This window comes from Balaenoptera acutorostrata, chromosome 19 (genome assembly GCF_949987535.1).
Source record: "Balaenoptera acutorostrata chromosome 19, mBalAcu1.1, whole genome shotgun sequence".
Lineage (NCBI taxonomy): Eukaryota > Metazoa > Chordata > Mammalia > Artiodactyla > Balaenopteridae > Balaenoptera > Balaenoptera acutorostrata.
Genome location: NC_080082.1, coordinates 17,866,097 through 17,886,592, shown reverse-complemented (window position 1 = coordinate 17,886,592; position 20,496 = coordinate 17,866,097). Strand labels below are relative to the sequence as shown.

The window sequence follows — 20,496 nt, the reverse complement described above, 5'->3', positions numbered from 1 at the left end:
TTGACCTCACTCATAAGAGAAATGCAAGTCAGACCTACAGTGTGATACAGTTTAAAAAATGTCTGATTGTTATACTCCAGAAACTTTGATAACACACTCTGTGGGGCTGTGAGGAAACTGGCACTCATATGCATTGCCAGTGAGAATATAAATTGGTACAATTGCTATGGAGAGCAGTGAGAATATAAATTGGTGCAGTTGCTAACAGTACGGATGCATGTGCTTTTGGCCTAGAAGTCCCATTTCTTCTTGTACATGTCTACAGTGATATAAGATCAAAGTTATTAATTACAGCATTATTTGTAATTCCAAAACACTGGAAACCCAAATCTCCATCAGTAGGAGGCTAGTTAAATTATGATACATTCATACCAAACTATGAATACTGAACTATGGGAAACTATGCAACTGTAAAAATAAATGAGGTGGGCTTCCCTGGTGGCGCAGTGGTTGAGAATCTGCCTGCCAATGCAGGGGACACGGGTTCGAGCCCTGGTCTGGGAAGATCCCACATGCCGCGGAGCAACTGGGCCCGTGAGCCTCAACTGCTGAGCCTGTGCGTCTGGAGCCTGTGCCCCGCAACGGGAGGGGCCGTGATAGTGAGAGGCCCGCGCACCGCGATGAAGAGTGGCCCCCGCTTGCCACAACTAGAGAAAGCCCTCGCACGAAACGAAGACCCAACACAGCTAAAAATAAATAAATAAATAAATAAATAGAGTAGCTATTAATTTAAATAAATAAATGAGGAGGCACTTTATGTATTATTATCTAAACACTTCTAAGATGTCATTAAGTAAAAATAGCAAGATGCAGAACTGTGATGTTTAGCACCTTTTATATATGTGAGTAAAACTAAGTATAAATATTTATATTTACTTGCATTTGCATAGAGAAACTCAGGAAGGATACACAAAAAATTATTAAGTGATTATCTGGGGTGGGTGAGTGGAAGGGAACGGAAAGTATATAGAAAAGGTGGTCAAGAGACTTTTTACTGAGATGTTTAATTTTTTTTTTTTTTTTAGTTTTGAGCCTTGTGAAGTATTAAGGACTTAAAAAATTAAATTTAAAACTTGTTCCCTCTACTACCCCTTATCTTAATTTATTAATTTATCACTTAATCTATAACCGTTGTTCACTCCTCTCAGACACTCCCCTGAGAAAGTGTCTACTTAAATGAATGTGGATGATGGTTTATAAAAAGTACATTAGTGCATATAAATTATATCTTTAAAAATCTGATTTAGGGACTTCCCTGGTGGTGCAGTGGTTAAGAATCCACCTGCCGATGCAGGGGACACGAGTTCGAGCCCTGGTCAGGGAAGATCCCACATGCCGCCAAGCAACTAAGCCCATGCGCCACAACTACTGAGCCTGCACTCTAGAGCCCCCGAACCACAACTACTGAGCCCGTGTACTACAACTACTGAAGCCCGCGCGCCTAGAGCCCATGCTCCGCAACAAGAGAAACCACCTCAATGAGAAGCCCGCGCACCGCAACGAAGAGTAGCCCCCGCTCACCGCAGCTAGAGAAAGCCCGCGCGCAGCAACGAAGAGATTAATATAGTCATGGAGGAGCTTTCTGTGCCTTGCTACTCATCCTCTACAGACTAGATAAAGGTCACTGACCAAAGACAACTGAAGCATCCTGAGGGCAAAACCAGCCTAAAGAAAACTTTGTGTTTATGGATAAAACATTACAATTTTTCAAAGTGGCCTTTGGCTCAGCAGACTGTAGTAAAAACAATGGCATCATCCAGTCTCTGAACTAGATCATCTTTATCAAAAAGAACCTCTCACAGGATAAAGAACTTCTAAGTGTTAACGTCTTTTCACATCCATGTTTTTCGTTGGCTCCACGTCTGGGAAGTATTGTAGCCTTTTTACTTTTTTCAGTCCCCTCCTTATGCCCTTCCCCTAACCACTGAATTAGACTTCTAACACTCTAAGCTTTGTCTGTTGTTTCCTCAACAGCTTTATTGAAATATAACTCACATACCATGCAAACCACCTATTGAAAGTATACAATTCAGTATCTTTTAGCATAGTTACAGGGTTGTGCAACCATCATTGCAGTCTAATTTTGGAACATTGTCACCGCCCCCCAAAAAGAAACTTCATACCCATTAGTGGTCACTCCCCATTTCTCCCAACCCCCTCGGCCATGTACAACCACTAAATCTACTTTCTGTCTCTACAGATGTGCCTTTTCTCGAAATTTCACATAAATGAAATCATACAGTATGTGGTCTGTTGTGATTGGCTTCTTTCATTTAGCATGATGCTTTCAAGGTACATCCATGTTTTAGCATGCTATTTTTACTGCTGAATTATATTTCATTGTAAGGACACACATACATATATATATTTATGTGCATATATATATAGATATACATAAATTTTGTTTTTGAAACATATGAATATTTACTACGTGTTAAAAACAAATAAACATTAAAAGGAAGAAAAGTGGGTGTACTGAAGCCAGGAACCAAAATCCAGGGTAGAAAGCATCCTTATGGATGGCTGTTTGCACAGCTACAGTTTCTTTTGATTCTAGAAACTGGGCTGGGCTGCGGGGATTGAGCCCCACAGTCATAAAACTCAATAGGATGGTTCTGGGGGAAGCTCCAGAAGAGACTGCCCAACAGGCCAGAGAGGTCAGGCTGGCCTGGGGGTTGGAACAATACTAGGATGCTTGGAATCAAGTAACTCTCCCTGAGGCCACATCTTGGACAATATGGGCTCTTAACTTTGCAGTTTCCTGAAGCTTCCCTGATACTGGATGGCCAGGCCTGGCTCTGGAAAGGGAAGGAGAGTGTTGGACTGTGATGGCTTTAAGAGTTTGTCTTCCCACTGGCAGGGGATGAAAATAGGTTGCCAGGGGACATAATACCTTGAGAAGGGCGAGAACAGATTTGAGGGCTACCTTATTGTATTCCATTCTTGGAACAGGAAAGGGGAACTTCCCCCTCAAAAAGAGTGTGAGAACCCAGGAAGTGTGTTTGACGTCTGCAAAAAAATGGGACAGAATCCTCGTTCCTTGCTCTGTTCTCAAGGAGCATGTACAGTGTCTTTCTTGACAGTTTCCTGTTCCATTTCCACCATTTATACAAAAGCAGTAAAATGAGCTTGCAAGGTAAATAACGACTCCCCTGGAGCAGCATCTCACACACCAGCCTGTTATCTGAGATAAATTTCAGAGCACACAGCTGGACAGCAATGGGGAGAGGATTTTCTAATACATATGTAAAAAACAGTGAAAGTAAAATGTTAATGTTGAAATGTTTTATATGGTAGTAAAATGTTAATGTTAAAATGTTTTATATGGTAAATGCCATCTTCCTCTTAGAGAGTAAATTTCCTTGAGAGCTGGGTCTCATTTATAGCACCTAGAAATTATAGCTCCAAACTAGCCAGCATTTACTGAGGACACTGTGGCAGGCACTGTGCTGAGTTTTGTTTAATATATTGACACAGTACTTAGCTGTAGTTACTCAGTAAATATTTATCAAAGAGCTTGAAAAAAAACTATCAAAGACAGTCAAGAAGAGAAAACTGCTGAACAGCATTCCTCATGAATATAAGCCCAAAGATCCTTAAAAAAATTGTAGCAAATTGAACCTGACAATATATAAAAAAGACTAACATTGTAACCAAGTGAGGTTTATCCCAGAAATGCAAAGATGGTTAAGTTTTGGAAAACTATTCAAAGTAATTCACCATATTCACAGAATAAAGGAGAAAAATCAAACGATTATCATCCTAATAGATGCAGAAAAAATGTTCGACAGGCTTCAATCTCCTTTTATGATTTAAAGAGAAAAAAAAAAACACCTCAGGAAACAAGGTAGATAGGGGAATTCTTCCCTCTCTCAGATGAAGAGTATCTACTGAAAAATCTAGACATCATACTTAATTGTGAAAGACTAAACGCTTTCCTCCTAAGATTGGGAGCAAGCTAGAGTTGCTCATTTCACCATTTTTATTCAGTGTTCTACTAGAAATGCTAGTGTAAAATAGTCCTTGCCAGCGATATAAGGCAAAAAAAAAAAAAAAAAGGCATACAGATTGGAAAGGAACAAGTAAAACAGTTTCTATTAGCAGATGACATGATTGCTACCTAGGTATTTCTAAGAAACCTACAAAACAACCACTGTAAGTGCACTGTAAGTGAATTTAGCAAGGTCATAGGATACTAAGTCAATGTACAAAATCAATTATATTTCTCTATTATAGCAGCAAACAATTGGAAAATGAAATGATTCCATTTATAATAGCATAAAAACCATAATATATTTAGAAATAATATTAACAAAAGATGTAGAATACCTCTATCCTGCAAACCAGAAATTGAAAAAAGATTCAAATAAATGGAGTGGTATACCATGTTTGTGGATTGTGAGCCTCAAGGTTGTTAAGGTGTTCATTCTTTATAAATTCATCTATAAGCTCTTGTACAGAAATTAACAGGCTGATCTTAAAAAGTAACCTTATTATTTTGGGGATACTTTTAGATTTACAGACAAGTTGCAAAATAGTACAGAGTTCTTATATACCCCTCACCCCACTTCCCATAAAGTTAACATCGTAAATATACTATAGTGCATTTGTCAAAACTAAGAAATCAACACTGGTACATTACTGTTACTTTAATCTGAAGTTCACTGTTTTTTCCCCTGATGTCTTTTTTGTTGTTGTTGTTCTAGGATCCAATCCAGGTTGCCACTTTGCATTGAGTTGTTGTGTCTCTTAGTCAAATTGGGTCTGTGACAATTTCTTGTTTCCTTGTTTTTGTTTTTTTAAAAACTTTGGGTTTATTTATTTATTTATTTAATTTATGGCTGTGTTGGGTCTTCGTTTCTGTGCGAGGGCTTTCTCTAGTTGCGGCAAGTGGGGGCCACTCTTCATCGCGGTGCGCGGGCCTCTCACTATCGCGGCCTCTCTTGTTGCGGAGCACAAGCTCCAGACGCGCAGGCTCAGTAGTTGTGCCTCATGGGCCTGGTTGCTCCGTGGCATGTGGGATCTTCCCAGACCAGGGCTCAAACCTGTGTCCCCTGCATTGGCAGGCAGATTCTCAACCACTGCGCCACCAGGGAAGCCCAATTGTTTTTGATTTTTGAATGAGCTTGACAGTTTCGATTGATACAGGTCAGGTATTTTGTAGAATGTTCCTCAATTTGGGTTTGCCTAATGTTTTTCTCATGTTTAGACTGGGATTATGGGTTTGGGGGAAGAATGCCACAGTGGGGAAGTGCCCTTGTAGCACATACCAGGGAGTACATGCTATCAACATGATTTATCGCTGGTGATGTTAACCTTCATCACTTGGTTCCACAAGCAGATTTTAAAATTTATTTGAAAATATAAAGGATCTAGGGTAGCAGAAACAATTTTGAAACCTATGAGCAAAGCTGAAGGACTTACATTACTGACTTCAAGGCTTAGTATAAAGCAATTGTAACCAAGACAGTGTGGAATTGGCATTAAGCATAGACAAATAAATCACTGGAACAGAATAGAAAGTTCAGAAAAAGACCCACACTTTCATGGTCAATCAATTTTCAACAGAAACATGAAAACAATTCAATGGGGAACTGTTTTCATCAAATGGTGTTGGAACAAGTGGGTATCCACTTGGAAAAAAAGAGACCGAGAAAGCTGGCTAAGGTGACCAAGTTTGTGAGTAGCCGGGACAGGGATTCCAAGCTAGACTTTCTGGCTATCATGTGTTATAAATTATGAATATGAATTTATAATACATTTAGACCACAGTATTTTCATGAATCAAATTCAATTTGAAGCCATACTTTTCAAAAATGTCAATGTCGTGAAAGAAAAATAGAGGCTGAAGAAATGCACCTGATTAAAGGAAACTAAGGAGACATAAATAAATGCAATACATTATCCTGAGTTGGATCTTGGCTCACACAGACACACCAAAATTCCACAAAGGACATTATTAAAATAATTGGAAAATAATATGGACAGCATGTTAGATAATAGTTTTATATGAATGTTAAATTCCCTGAACTTGAAAATCATACAAAGGCTATGTAAGAGTATGTTCTTGTTCATAGAAGATACTGAATTATTTGGAGGTAAAGGGTCATGATGTCTGTACCTTACTCTGAAATGGATTGGTTTAACATTACTAATGACCACAATAAAAATAAACATATATGGAAGAAATCAAATATGGAAAAATAACAATCGGTGAATCTAAGTTAAAATGGGAATTCATTGTATTATTCTTTCAACTTATTTGTTTGAAATTTTAAAAAAGAAATTTATTTGTTTTAATATTTATTTATTTATTTGGCTGTGCCGGGTCTTAGTTGTGGCATGCAGGTGGGATCTTTTAGTTGTGGCATGCGGGATCCTTAGTTGCTGCATGTGAGCTCTTAGTTGCAGCATGCGGGATCTAGTTCCCTGACCAGGGATCAAACCCAGGCCCTCTGCATTGGGAGCGCGGAGTCTTAATCACTGGACCACTGGGGAAGTCCCTAAAAAAGAAATTTAAATATTTATTTTATTTTATTATTTTTAAATAAATTTATTTACTTATTTACTTATTTTTTTGGCTGCGTTGGGTCTTTGTTGCTGCGTGCAGGCTTTCACTAGTTGCAGTGAGCGGGGGCTACTCTTCGTTGTGGTGCACGGGCTTCTCATTGCAGTGGTTTCTCTTGTTGTGGAGCACGGGCTCTAGGTGTGTAGACCTCAGTAGTTGTGGCTCGCGGGCTCTAGAGCGCAGGCTCAGTAGTTGTGGCACACGGGCTTAGTTGCTCCGCGGCATGTGGGATCTTCCCTGACCAGGGCTTGAACCCGTGTCCCCTGCATTGGCAAGCGGATTCTTAAGCACTGCGCCACCAGGGAAGTCCCTAAATGTTCATTGTAAAAAACCACTTTCATCTGATTCTAATTCCAGTTGCCATGATGGTGGCAAATTCAGCCTCAGTCACTTATGAGCATTCCTCTCCTCCTCCTTAGGGGTTTTACGTAATAGTGCAAAACATTCAGGAAGGGCCCTCTGGTCTTCAGTCCACATTGGTCACTTCCTGAAAGATCTGCTGCAGAGCTGACAGCCTCCACACTGTAGCTCGAGTCTGTCTGCTAGCTGGAGCCCTGGCACTGAGGGTCCAATCTTTCTGCATGTATCATGTAGCCCTTCCCCTCCAAAATCCTGTCACTGGCCTAGGTCCCTTTGAGGAAGCTTGTGGGGTTCCTGCTATTGGAGGAATCCTAAACCACTTTCCTCTTCCAAGTCTCAGAAAGCCCGATTTTGCTTTCGTGGTACTCCAGATATATTTGTCCAACCCCTCCCTTTGCTGAGAGTTTCCTCCATGCTATCCTCTTAGCTGTTGGACTCAGTTTCCTGGAGGTGGAAGTAGAAAAGGGAATGCTGTGTGATTTTACTAATTCACTGTGTGAGAGAAAAGACGTCAAATATGCTTCAAAACAGACTCACAGGGAATTCCTGGCAGTCCAGTGGTTAGGACTCTGCACTTTCACTGCCTAGGGCCTAGGTTCAATCCCTGGTGGCCAAAAAAAAGGCTTTAAAAAAAAACAAAACACACTCACAGGTGATAGAGAACAAACTAGTGGTAACCCTTGGGTGGGTAGGGTAGGGGCAATATGGGGGGGGAGTGGGAGGTACTAATTATTGGGTGTAAGGTAGGCTACAAGGATGTATTGTATACCACAGGGTATATAGCCAATATTTTGTAATAACTGTAAATGGAGTGTAACCTTTAAAAATTGTATAAAAAATGCTTCCAAAAAAAGTTCAGTGTTTCCCAACGTTATCCATATCCACTTGCGTCAGAGTCATTCAAAATACTTGCTAAAAATGTTAAATTCTGATTCTATATCCAGACCCACTGAACCTGAATCTCTGGAAATGGGGCTAGGAATCTGCTTTTTAAATTTTTTGGTGTCTTAAAACAATGCTTTATTATTTCTCATGATTCTTTGGGTTGATGGGGCCATTCTGCTGATATAGCCTGAACACACTCACGTGTTGGCATTCAGCTGACAAGTTGATTAAGGGGTGGGCTCAGCTGAGACAGCTTAAATGGCTGATTTTTGTCCACTGAAAAAAAATGCGCAAGGTGAGAGTTGTGAGTTGTTTTATTTGGGGCAAAATGAGGACTATAGCCTGGGAGACAGCATTTCAGATAGCTCTGAGAAACTGCTTCAAAGAGGTAGTGGGGAAGGTCAGTATATATGTGATTTTGGTGAAGGGGGAGTACACGCAATCAAGCACATATTTTTTGCAGAAGTTTTCTGCTAGTCTCGTGAAGATTACTGTTAGTCATGAGGAGCAGACGTCACCATGAAGGATTTTAGTGCTTTTCTAGATTTGAGGAGATGCAAGAATTGGGCTCATAAAATTGTCTCCTGAAAATATCTATCTGAAGACCTGTTCTGCCAGTTTTTCCCAGAGCACAGAGTGCCTCATTCCTGATCTCCAGCCTAACTCCTTTCAATGGGTGTTGAAGGTCAGCAGCTGCTGACTTTCATAATTTGATCCTTGTAGAGGTAGATGGCAAATGCCAATTTGTTTAATCCCAGGCTTCTTCACAGCATCATGAAGCGTTCTAAGATGGTTAAGATGGAAACTTCAAGGCCTCTTGAAGTCTAGACGTAACTTGCACAGTATCACTTATGCCACAATCTGTTGGCGAAAGTAAGTAACAAAGCAAGCTAACATTCAAGGTGAGGAAGACACTCCACGTCTGGGCAGGAGGGAATCTGCATTTTCTTCTTTTTTTTTGGCCGTGCCGCGTGGCTTGCGGGATCTTCACGCTCAGGGATTGAACCTGGGCCCCGGAGTGAAAGCGCCAGGTCCTAACCACTGGACCGACAGGGAATTCCCAGGAATCTGCATTTTTTAAACATAGCCTTCTCAGTTGACTCACGCACACCGGGGTTAAGTGTGAATTGTTCATTTCACATATATGTGTACAGAGCTGTGTCCCTTTGCATTTGCTACAAATCTCTATTGCTAGCACTTAAATTTATATATATGTAAATGTTTTGTTTCTTTCAGAAATTTCTGAAATAGTAATGTGCTTAGGTACTATATGGAGATAGAATCACCGGAGCTCAGAATGGTAGCAGTTTGTGAAAAAGAAGGAATTTCAGGACCTTGAAAGGTGAGTAGGCATTGGAAGAAAGGGGGGTATCTTAAGTGGGTGGACCTGGCATGATCACAGATGTGGGCTTATACCAGTAGGTTTAGGGGTCAGTGGCTGGTGCACAAGACTAAAGGGAATGGTGGAAATGGTTGGGGATGGGTTATGGGTATGCGAGAGTGACACGGTGAAAATGACATCTCACCATGACCAGTTTGTCAGTTGCAATGGCAGTTAAAAACGAGTAGCTAACAACACTGCATAGAAACCAAACTCATAATTCGAAAATGCCGGAACCTCTAGCCAGCGACAGTTGAGGCGAATACTATTTTAGAACACATAGAAACGAAAACAGTGTACATTGTCCTGATCACTGAAGAATTCGCTTAAAAATCAGATTCCCCCCCCCCACTCCGCCCTGAGCCTTATTAAGATACAACTGACATACAACAATATCAGATTCTTAGTAGTGGCACAAACTTGGGATACTACATATCGTACCCCCAATCACCGTCTCTAGGCCTCGGTCCACCGCCTGTTATTTATGTATTGATTACTATGTGCCAAGCGCTCTGCATGTATGTGTATACACTCTCTCTCACTTAATCGGCCAGATTTCTCTACAAGGTATAGTGTATCATGCCCATTTTACTGGTGAGGAGGAAACTGAGCCTTAGAATGGATTTGCCATATCACAGCCTGGAGGCTGCAAAAATGTAAATCTGGGGCTGGAACAGAGGCTGCGCCGGAAGTGGGGGGGGGGAAACGAGTTCCGCGTGATTCAGGAGGGATCCACGGCAAAGGGAAAGGAAACGTGAAAATGGTGATTCGGCCCCATCTTCCAGAATTCTGCAGGCCCTTACTACGAGTTTAGAAACTTCTCTTTAAGACGACGTGTCTCTCTTAGGCGCCTTTCCAAAATCACGGTATCTGATTGGTGAGATTAGAGGGGATGGATGGTCCTGATTGGTAAGTTGGACCTCGAACCAGGCCTACGGCCCTAGGATCGGGCGAGGAGTGGGTGGGATTTGAAATTGAATCCCCCGTTTCATTGGTGAAAAGAAAACGAACCAGGAACTATTAGGAAGCGTAATTGGTTGTTGCCAAGAGCCGCCGCTGGCCTTATGGGCCCGGATTACGGAAGCCGGGGAGAACTAAGCGCGAGGTCTACCTGCAGGAAGTTGGCAGCGGCAACCGGGATAGCGGTGGAGAAGAGGTACCTCAGGCCCATGGCGACTGTGGAAGCAAGTGGCAGCGATGGGAAAGGGCGAGGGGTCGAGACCTCCGTCACGTATTACCGATTGGAGGAGGTGGCGAAACGCAACTCCCCGAAGGAGATTTGGCTGGTGATCCACGGGCGAGTCTACGATGTCACCGGCTTCCTTAACGAGGTGGGGCCCGGGAGGTGGGCGGCCCCTGGGAGCTGCAGCGGCGAGGGTGGTCGGGCCCGGAAACGCTGCTAGGGTGTGTGTGGGAGGGAAGTGAGGCCTGGCTGAGGGCGAAGAGGCGTACGGAAGGGAGCACGACACTCCGAGACGGAGATTGGGGGGCCTTAGGTGTGCATGCATTTCCAGCCGTCACTGAACTCTCGTGCGTTCAGTAATACCATGCCTCCGTTACATATTGAGCACTTACTGTGTGCTTGGCTAAACTCTGAGTCACCATTATGCCCACTTTACGGAAAGGGAAGCTGAGCCTCAGGGCCTCTCACCTAACAACCTAGAGCCATTCGAACCCAGGTCTGAAAGCTCCAAACCTCTGCTCTTTCCACTATGCCTTCTGAAGTAATATCAGTTTTGCTTTTCATTTTCTTGAGCAGAAGCTGAGATGCCTCCTCCTTTCCCCCAATTATGCTGCCTTTCTTTTTTCTATTTTGAGTTGACCTTGAGTCCAGAGGTTATGAGTTGATTTTTTTTGTTTTGTTTTTGGCCATTGACTCAGGTTCTGTCACCCTCTTTTGTAAATCAAGCCTGTTGTATTAGGGTTTTTTTTGTTTTTTTTTTTTTTTTTAGGTTTTACAAGTTCTCAAGACCCTGGTACAACTGAGTGATTTTTTTTTGTTTTGTTTTGTTTGCAAGGAAACAGACTTTCAATTTGTTTAACTCTACTGAGGTGTAATTTACGTACAATAAATTGTGCCCATTTAAAATGTACAGTTTGATGAGTTTTGACAAATGTATTCACCCATGTAATCACAACTCCAATTAAGAAAGAGCATTTCCATCACCCTAAAAAGTTCCCTCTTGCTTTTTTGCAGTCATTCCCCTCACTCCCAATCCCTGAGGGTTTAGGATATTTTAAATGCTTATTTATTTATTTATGGTGTGTATTATTTTATTTTGAGTAATAGATTAATAATCTTATGGTTAATTTCTTGTAAGTTATTGCATAATATTACCCTACTATAACTGAGAAAAAGTTTTATTTCTCTTCGTTCTCTTTCTGAAGCAAATGTACTAGTAAAATTTGTTTTCTACTAATTTGGGGCCTACGGGATAAAGCTCTACATCCTGATTCATAAATCTATAAAAACTTTTAAAACGTAAAGTTTCCCGAAAAGGACATTGTTTTATTTTATTATGTTTTAAATAAATTTTTTAAAAATTTTATTTATTTTTGGCTGCGTTGGGTCTTCGTTGCTGTTCGCGGGCTTTCTCTAGTTGAGGAGAGCGGGGGCTACTCTTCCTTGCCGTGCATGGGCTTCTCATTGTGGTGGCTTCTCTTGTTGCGGAGCACAGGCTCTAGGCGCGTGGACTTCAGTAGATGTGGCTCGCGGGCTCTAGAGAACAGGTTCAGTAGTTGTGGCGCACGGGCTTAGTTGCTCCACAGCATGTGGGATCTTCCCGGACCAGGGCTCAAACCTGTGTCCCCTGCATTGGCAGGCGGATTCTTAACCACTGCGCCACCAGGGAAGTCCCTTTTTTTTTTTTTAAGGACATTGTTTTAAGTAAATCTTTCTAGTGGCCAATAAGTTAACATCTTAGAATTTAGTAACTTCTTGTATTTGTGGGGTGTATGGCATTTATGCTTTTGAAAGTGCTTTCCCGTTATTTCAGCCTCAAAATAACTAGTTGAGAGTGAGTTGGATAGTAGTGAGCCTTATTTTAACAGGGATATAAGAAACAGGTTCAGAGAGATTTTGGTCAGAGAGTTGATTAGTGGCAGGGTGTGCTTTAGATAAATACCTTGGTTTCTCTTGTCTACACAGTATTACTTTGGAATTCTAGACTTAGCTATGTCCTTTGAGGTATGCCTCATAATAAGTTTCAAGTGTGGCTTGTAGCATGCATGGTAAAGCATAGTTCATAATGGGCCAGTAATGTTTTTCATTTGTGGTTTCATTTCCCCCCCAGTTTCTTCTTGATTGATTCAGAATAGATAATGAACTTGGAAGGAACACTCAGTGCGTGTAGTGGACATTAGTTTAATCTTGAATAGTGGTTGCCAGCCTGGTTTACCACATGCTGGTGGAGCCAGAGACATCACAGGTGTGCCAGGGGTGGCCCCTCAAGCTTGAGTTGCCAATCTTTACCTGCAGTTAGCCATTCTAACTTACCTGTTCCAGCGTCTCTGTCCCTGTGTTCTTCTTCACTCCAAGTCTAGTCATTCATTCACTTACTCATTCAAATATTTATCAAGTGTCTACTAAGTGCCAGATAATGTTCTAGGTGCTGAGGATGCAGCAGCGGATAGTTAAACATTTATGCCCTCGTGGAGATTACCATCTATGGGAAGCAGAAAATAAGCAGAGTAAATAACTAAAATATATGCTATGTTAAGTGCTAAGGAGAAAAATAAAGCAGAGAAGAGGTAAGTGCTAAGAAGAAAAATAAAGCAGAGAAGAGGGCTGTGGACATGTATGGGGTGAGGGCGTGAAGATGAGGGGTTGAAATTTTAGGTATGATGGCCAGAAATAGCTTGATTAAGAAGATGACTAGAATAAAGGCCTTCTGTTAAGGGAGCTGGCCATGTGGATATCTGCAGGAAGAGCTTTCCTGGCAGAGGGAGCAAGTTCAAAGGCCTTGAGGTACAAGTATATCTAGTTTGTTTGACGAACAGTGAGGGAGGTTATGGTGGCTGGAGAGTATTAGATGAGGTCAGTATGATCAAGGAGGGGACAGGTCAAGTACAGCTTTTGTGAACCTCTGTTTAGAAAGAAAATCACATAAAAATGGTTACAGTATCTTACGACATTGACTAGAACATATCAAAGTGCATCTCTCTTAGCAAGGGTAAGTATGATTTTGTGAACCTTTGTTTCACAAAGCATGTTTTTGTGAACCTTTGTTTCAGTTAATATTCTTGTTTTCTTACTGTATCACAAGTGAGAAAAGTTTGGAAGCCATTGTTTTATGTATAATTAACCATTTCTGAAAAGAGTAACTTAACACATAGTGCTGTTTTAAAGCTTTCTATGTAATTTTTAGTCACTGTTGGCGTAAGTGGGAATACTAGGTTGGAGGGAAAAACAATACAGAAGGGAAGAAAGTAAAACTCTTTAAACCCCAAGAATTTGTTTGAATCCTTCTACATCTTCCACGCATATACCAATGTATACAGATATGTATAAGTAGAAATAGAATCATAGTATTCCTTAATTGAATTATAGTGTCTATTAATTGATTTGGTTTAATAGTAATAGTATTTCTTGGGTGCTTATTATTCTGACGGCTTACATGTAATTTCTTTTTTAACCCTCCTAACAACCCATTTTAGAGATTAGAAAACTGAGGAGCAGAGAAATAACTTTCACAAAGTCATAATGTTAAGTGGTACAGGTGGAGTTTGAACTCAGGCAGTCTGACCAGATAACCAATGCCCGTTACATTAGGATTTGCCTCAATTTTTTTTCATGGCTATAGAGTATGGAATTAGGTCTGTTTTACAACCACCTTCTTCCACATCTTAGATATAATTTGGAAGGATTGGGAATGTGATAGAGGGAAGTTAGAACTAGTACCTTTTTTCGGGAACCCAGGTAATTTTTTCATTTTTTGAATAGGTCATACGGGTACGTTGTGAAAAGCCTTCCTCCCATCTGCCCAGTTCGACCTCCTCCTAAAGTTAACTACTGTTTGTGAATTCTTCCAGAGTTTTGTTTTGCACATACAAGCAAAAGTGAATGTAGTTCCTCCCACTCATTTTTTTTTCACCCATAAGGTAACAGCATACAATACTCGCTGAAATATGCCTTGCTTTTTTCATGTTAACTGTATATCTCAGGAGTCTTTCCATATCCATACCTGGGATACTCCTTTATTCTTCATAGAATTTGTTGGACTGATTATAATTTATTCAGGCAGTCTCATATTTATAAACATTTGGGTTGTTAGTAATATTTTGCTATCTAGGTTTTTTTCCCCCTCCTAAGTCAACTCTATTGAGATCTAATGTACATATAATAAAATGTACAGATTTTATATGTGGAGTTCAGTGAGCTTTGAAAAATGTCTCATCTGTGTAATCACCATCACAATCACTGTATAGAACATTTCTACCATCTATGTTCCCATACAACCACTGATTTGATTTCTAACACTGCAGAACCGTATGTATTATTTGTCTAACGTCTTTCGCTTAACATATCTGTGAGATTCATCTATATTTTTTCTGTGTATCAGCAATTTATTCCTATTTAGTGCTTCTTATTTCATTGTAACCATACTAAAATTTAGCTGTTTGCCTGTTGATTGACACTTGGGTTGTTTCCAATTTTTGGCTATTATGAATAAAGCTGCTATATACTTTCATGTACAAATCTTTGTGTGGACATATGTTTTCATTCCTCTTGGGTAAATAGCTAGGAGTGAGATTGCTGGGTCATATTTTTTTGTTTTTGTTTTTAAGCAACTGCCAGACCTTTTCCCAGTCGCACCAGCAATGCTTTAGTTTTCCCGTTTCTGCACATCCTCATTGACACGTTTTGTCAGTGATTTACTTTTAGCCGTTCTAATGGGTGTGTGCTGGTATATAATAATGGTTTTAACTTGCATTTGCCTGATGACTAATGATGTTGAGTATCTTCATGGGCTAATTGGCCATTTGCATGTCTTGTAAAGTGTCTGTTCAGTCTTGCTCATTTTTAATTGGTTTGTTTTCTTATCATTGACTTGAAAGCAGTCTTTATATATTTTGGATGCAAGTCCTTTCAGAAATATGTATTGCGAATATTTTCTTACAGTCTGTATTTTGCCTTTTCATTTTCTTAAGTGTCTTTTGAAGAGAATTTTGGTGATATATATACATACGCACACGCATATATATACATATACACATACATACATATATATACACACACATTTGGTGATATATATATAACACATTTTAATGGCTGGGTGTGGGCTTTGGGGTTCAAGAGTCTTGTTCAGTTTCCTACTTTACCGTAACCTTGGGCAGCTGTGGTCTGTAAAGGCCTTTTCCCATCTCTTCAAGGGAGATAATAGTACCTACTCCACAGGGTTGTTGTTGAGACAATTGATTTAGGTAATTCATATAAAGACTTATCATGGTACCTGGCATAAAGAGCTCAGTAAGTGTTAGTGGTTATTTTTATTAATAATAAAAAATTGTTTCCTGTAGCATCTTTTGAGTGCTTACTAACTAGCACATGCTCTGAAGATTTAAAGGTGAATTAGATGCTTTGGACTTGCTGGGAAGATGAGATATGTGTACAAGCAATTGTCGTGCAAGGTAGAGTGGTCTTGCCTTTGGAAAGATGGAGAATGCAGGCTCTGTTTGGTGCCACGCGAGGGTACCCCTTGAAAGCTTCAGTGTCTAACTAATAACAATTCTTACTGGATTTCTCCAAGGCTGGTCAAAAGAAAGTGCAATTTGATTGTTATCTAGCTTGTGGAATTACCAAATCTGTAGCAAGTATGCTTTCTTTCCTTGAACAGTCTCAAGTGGTTGGTCCTAGGGAAGGGTAGAAATAAGATGAGGCAAAATTTAACCTCCAGCACTGTCCAGGTGAGCTGCCCTGATCACAAATCGACCTTGGTTTATTCATGCCAGAGAGGGAGAGAGGGCAGGTGGGAGGGAAGGAGGGCAGAGTGAGTGCCCCCTAGATCTCACTATGTTCCAGGTTCTGTGCTATGTTCAGGAATACAGCCATGAATAAGACAACCATGGTCCCTGTTCTTAGGGAGCTTATAGTCTAGTGGAGGAAGAAAGATATTAAATAAATAATTGCAATTGTGATAGTACCATGAAGATGCCTAAGGAATTGTGAGAATCTGTAGCAGTGGTACCTAATATAGTGGGGATAAGGGTATGTAATCTGGTGGGAATAAGTTATGTTTGGATCTGCAGACCTGAAATTCAGACCGTGAGCAATTGTGACTGCCAAGGTTATACCATTTCTGGCAGCCATCAAGTTAACCTCTCCTAGGTGACACCCCTGCCTTACTAGGTTATTTCTAATCCAAATGCAAATACCTATGGACCTGCACCATTTCCTGCTGTTCACCACCCAGGTCTATTATCTTTCTCTGTGTTGTCAGACCATTTTTTAGGAAGTAGTTTTTTTCCTCTCCAAAACTTTAACATCCATATCTTTTTTTTTAAATTAATTAATTAATTTATTTATTTATTTATGGCTGTGTTGGGTCTTCGTTTCTGTGCGAGGGCTTTCTCTAGCTGCGGCAAGCGGGGGCCACTCCTCATCGCAGCGCGCGGGCCTCTCACCATCGCGGCCTCTCTTGTTGTGGAGCACAGGCTCCAGATGCGCAGGCTCAGTAATTGTGGCTCACGGGCCCAGCCGCTCCGCGGCATGTGGGATCTTCCCAGACCAGGGCTCGAACCCATGTCCCCTGCATTAGCAGGCAGATTCTCAACCACTGCGCCACCGGGGAAGCCCCTCCATATCTTATTTTGATGAGGTATTCTGCTAATCTGTTTGGGTAGGCTGGCCTAATTTTGCAGCTTCCATAATCTTAATGTTTCTAGATTTCATTTTCCAAGTCAGGTGATCTTTAGCATATCCCTTTTGTTACATTTTTATTACATCAGCATGGAATTTCCATTCACAGAGAATTTGTGTAATTTTTTCCCAGCAAGATTTTTATTGTGTAACTGTTTGTCATTCTTCACATTCTCCTCTTTTCTGCCCATCTGTCCCCTATCCTTTCCATAGAATTAGTAATCTGGAAGTATTATTTTCTGTTAGCAATTTGTCCTCTTTCTTTTCTATATTAAAACATAAAGTTTCTGTCCTCCTTTCAGTAATGCTTAGTAAATGAACTTAAGGAAAAGCCAAGAGGCTTCCCCTCCTCCCTACCACAAGCCAAAAGGCTTCCCCTGCTCCCTACCACATATTCCGTGGACAATTGACTGACTAAAACCCGTCCCAAGGGGACATTACTAAGTTTCCTTTGTATCTGTAAAGTATTTCACTTGATTATTGCTGGACTGAGATAGAAATGAATCGATCACAGGCACTGTTTCATCAATTGAAAGTTTATGATCTTGGTTGCCATATAGTTTATTTGAAATATTTATAGTGTTATATAATTGCTTATGCATTAAAAGCTGAGACAAGATCCATTAGTCTTAAAACACAAAGGCTATCCAGTTCAGAAGAATCGTTTTTGCAAATTCATATGAGATTTAAAAGCAAAGCAGATCCTAGAAAAAATGGGAAATGTGTACTGCCTTATATTAGGTTTACTTAATAAAAACAGGGAGAAACTTATGATTGTTCAATAGATTTGAGTAGCACTGGTAACCAACCAATCTAGGTGACTGAGGATAACCTCCAGACTCCTTGGTCTTATTTGTTTTGTTTTGCTGTGATTCAGACAAAAGTAAACTTTTGGGCTTACGTTAATTATAGGTATGTAAACCTAGCTTTTTGTGTGTGTGTGGTAAAATATATATAACATAAAAATTTGCTATTTTAACCATGTTTAACTCTACTATTAGGTGGCATTAATCGCATTCACAGTTTGTGCAACCAACATCACTGTCTATTTCTAAAACTTTTTCATTACCCCAAACAGAAACTCCGTAACCATTAGGCAATAACTACCCTCTCATCACTCTTCCCAAGCCCCTGATACAACCTCTAATTTACTTTGTGTCTCTATGAATTTGCCTATTCTAGCTACCTGATATAAGTAGAATCATACAATATTTGTCCTTTTGTATCTGGCTTCTTTTACTTTGCATGGTTAGGTTTTTAAATTTTTATTTTTATTATGGTAAAACATACATAACAAAATTTACTATTTTAACCATTTTTAAGCGTACAGTTCAATGGCATTAAGTACATTCACACTGTTGTGTGTCTATCACCATCAACTGTTTCTAGAAATTTTTCATCATCCCAAATTGAAACTGTACCCATTAAACAATAACTTCCCATTGCCACCTCCTCCCAGCCACTGGTAATCACTGTTCTACTTTATGTCTCTGTGAATTTTACTGTTCTAAGTACCACATGTAGATGGAATCATACGGTATTTGTTGTTTTTGTATCTGACTTATTTCACTTAGAATAATGTCTTCAGGGTTCATCCATGTTGTAGCATGTATCAGAATTTCACTCCTTTTTAAGGCTGAATAGTATTACATGATATGTGTATACCACGTTTTGTTTGTCTGTTCTTCCATTCTTCAGTGGACATCTGGGTTGTCTCCACCTGTTGGCTATTGTGAACAATGCTACAGTGAACATTGGCATACAAGTGTCTGTTTGAGTCTTTGTTTTCAGTTCATTTGGATATATACCTAGCAGTGGAATTGCTGGGTCGTATGGTAATTATATTATAATTAGATATTTGAAGACACTCCAAACTGTTTTCCACAGCAGCTGTACCATTTTACATTCCCACCAGCAATGGATGAGGGTTCTGACTTCTCCATGCAACACTTGTAATTTTTCTTTTTTTCAGTCATAGCCATCCTAGCAGGTGTAAAGTGGTATCTTTTTGTGGTTCAATTTGCATTTCCCTAATGACTAATGATGTTAAGCATCCTTTCATGTGCTTATTCGTTCTGTGTATCTTCTTGGGAGAAATGACTGTTCAAGTTTTTTGCCCCTTTTTAAATTGGATTGTTTGTCTTCTTGTTGTTAAGTTAGATTTCTTTATATATTATGGATATTAATCCTTGATTAGATATATGACTTGCAAATATTTTCTCCCATTCAGTAGGTTGTCTTTTCACTTTCTTGATAATGTCCTCTGACATTTTGATGGAGTAAGTCCTTCCGTATCAGCAGTTACTTTAAATGTAAATGGATTAAACTCTCCAGTCAAAAGACAGAGATTGGCAGAATGGATAAAAATACATGGTCTAACTATATGCCATCTGTAGGAGACTCACTTTAGATTCAGAGACACTAATAGGTTGAAATTGAAAGAACGGAATCATATTCCATGCAAATAATAACAAAATAAGAGTAGAGGTGGCTATACTATATTAGATGAAAGAGATATTAAATCAAAAAAAAGCTTTTAATGGGCAGAGAGTTGTTTTATTTTGGCCATGCCCTGTGGTTTGTGGGAATCTTAGTTCCCTGGCCAGGGATTGAACCTATACCCCCTGCATTGGGAGCACAGATGCTTTTTAAAAATTAAGTAAATAATTTTTTTGGCTGTGTTGGGTCTCCGTTGCTGTGCGTGGGCTTTCTCTAGTTGTGGCAAGCAGGGGCTACTCTTCATTGTGGTGCGTGGGCTTTTTATTGCAGTGGCTTCTCGTTGCAGAACATGGGCTCTAGGCATGTGGGCTTCAGTAGTTGCAGCATGCAGGCTCAGTAGTTGTGGTGCACGGGCCTAGTTGCTCTGCGGCACGTGGGATCTTGCCAGACCAGGGATTGAACCTGTGTCCCCCGCACTGGCAGGTGGATTCTTAATCACTGCGCCACCAGGGAAGTCCTGGGAGCAAGGAGTCTTAGTCACTGGACTGCCAGGAAGTCCCCATAGAGTTTTAGTTTTACAAGACAAAAAGTTCTGAAATAGATGGTGCTGGTGGTTGCACTGTTTTACATTCCCAGGGTTATAATTTCTTACATCCAAATCAACACTTGTTATTTTCTGTTTTTTTGATGATAGACATCCTAATGGGTGGGAGGTGGTATTTCATTGTGGTTTTGATTTGCATTTCCCCAGTGACTACTAATGTTGAGCATCTCTTCATATGCTTTTTGGTCATTTGTGTGTCATCTTCAGAGAAATGTCTATTCAACTCTTCTGCCCATTGTATAATCAGGTTATTTGATTTGTTGTTGAATTTTAGGAGTTCTTTATATACTCTGGATATTAACCCCTTATGATTTACATATCTTTTGTTCTGTTGGTTGTCTTTTCACTCTGATTGTGTCCTTTGATGTATAAAACTTTTTAAGTTTGAGGTAATCCCATTT

At 40.2% G+C, this 20,496-nt stretch overlaps 2 protein-coding genes across 4 annotated transcripts in view; both read left to right on the top strand.

Moving 5' to 3' along the window:
- NIP7 (nucleolar pre-rRNA processing protein NIP7) overlaps positions 1–9,079 on the top strand; it is a 69,304-nt gene extending 60,225 nt beyond the window's left edge. Inside the window, exon 5 of the mRNA XM_057534214.1 lies at positions 9,050–9,079. Coding sequence (XP_057390197.1) covers positions 9,050–9,064 — 15 coding nt within the window. The 3' untranslated portion in view covers positions 9,065–9,079. The remainder of the gene's footprint in view (positions 1–9,049) is intronic.
- A 1,164-nt stretch (positions 9,080–10,243) lies between these two features.
- The window catches only part of LOC103003768 (cytochrome b5 type B), a 33,241-nt gene continuing 22,988 nt past the window's right edge, over positions 10,244–20,496 (top strand). For all 3 annotated transcript variants that reach the window (XR_009006089.1, XM_007198198.2, XM_007198197.2), the window contains exon 1: positions 10,244–10,525. Coding sequence is in view for 2 of the 3 variants with exons in the window: in XM_007198198.2 (XP_007198260.2) it covers positions 10,259–10,525 (267 nt within the window). In the remaining variant the exon portion in view is untranslated. The remainder of the gene's footprint in view (positions 10,526–20,496) is intronic.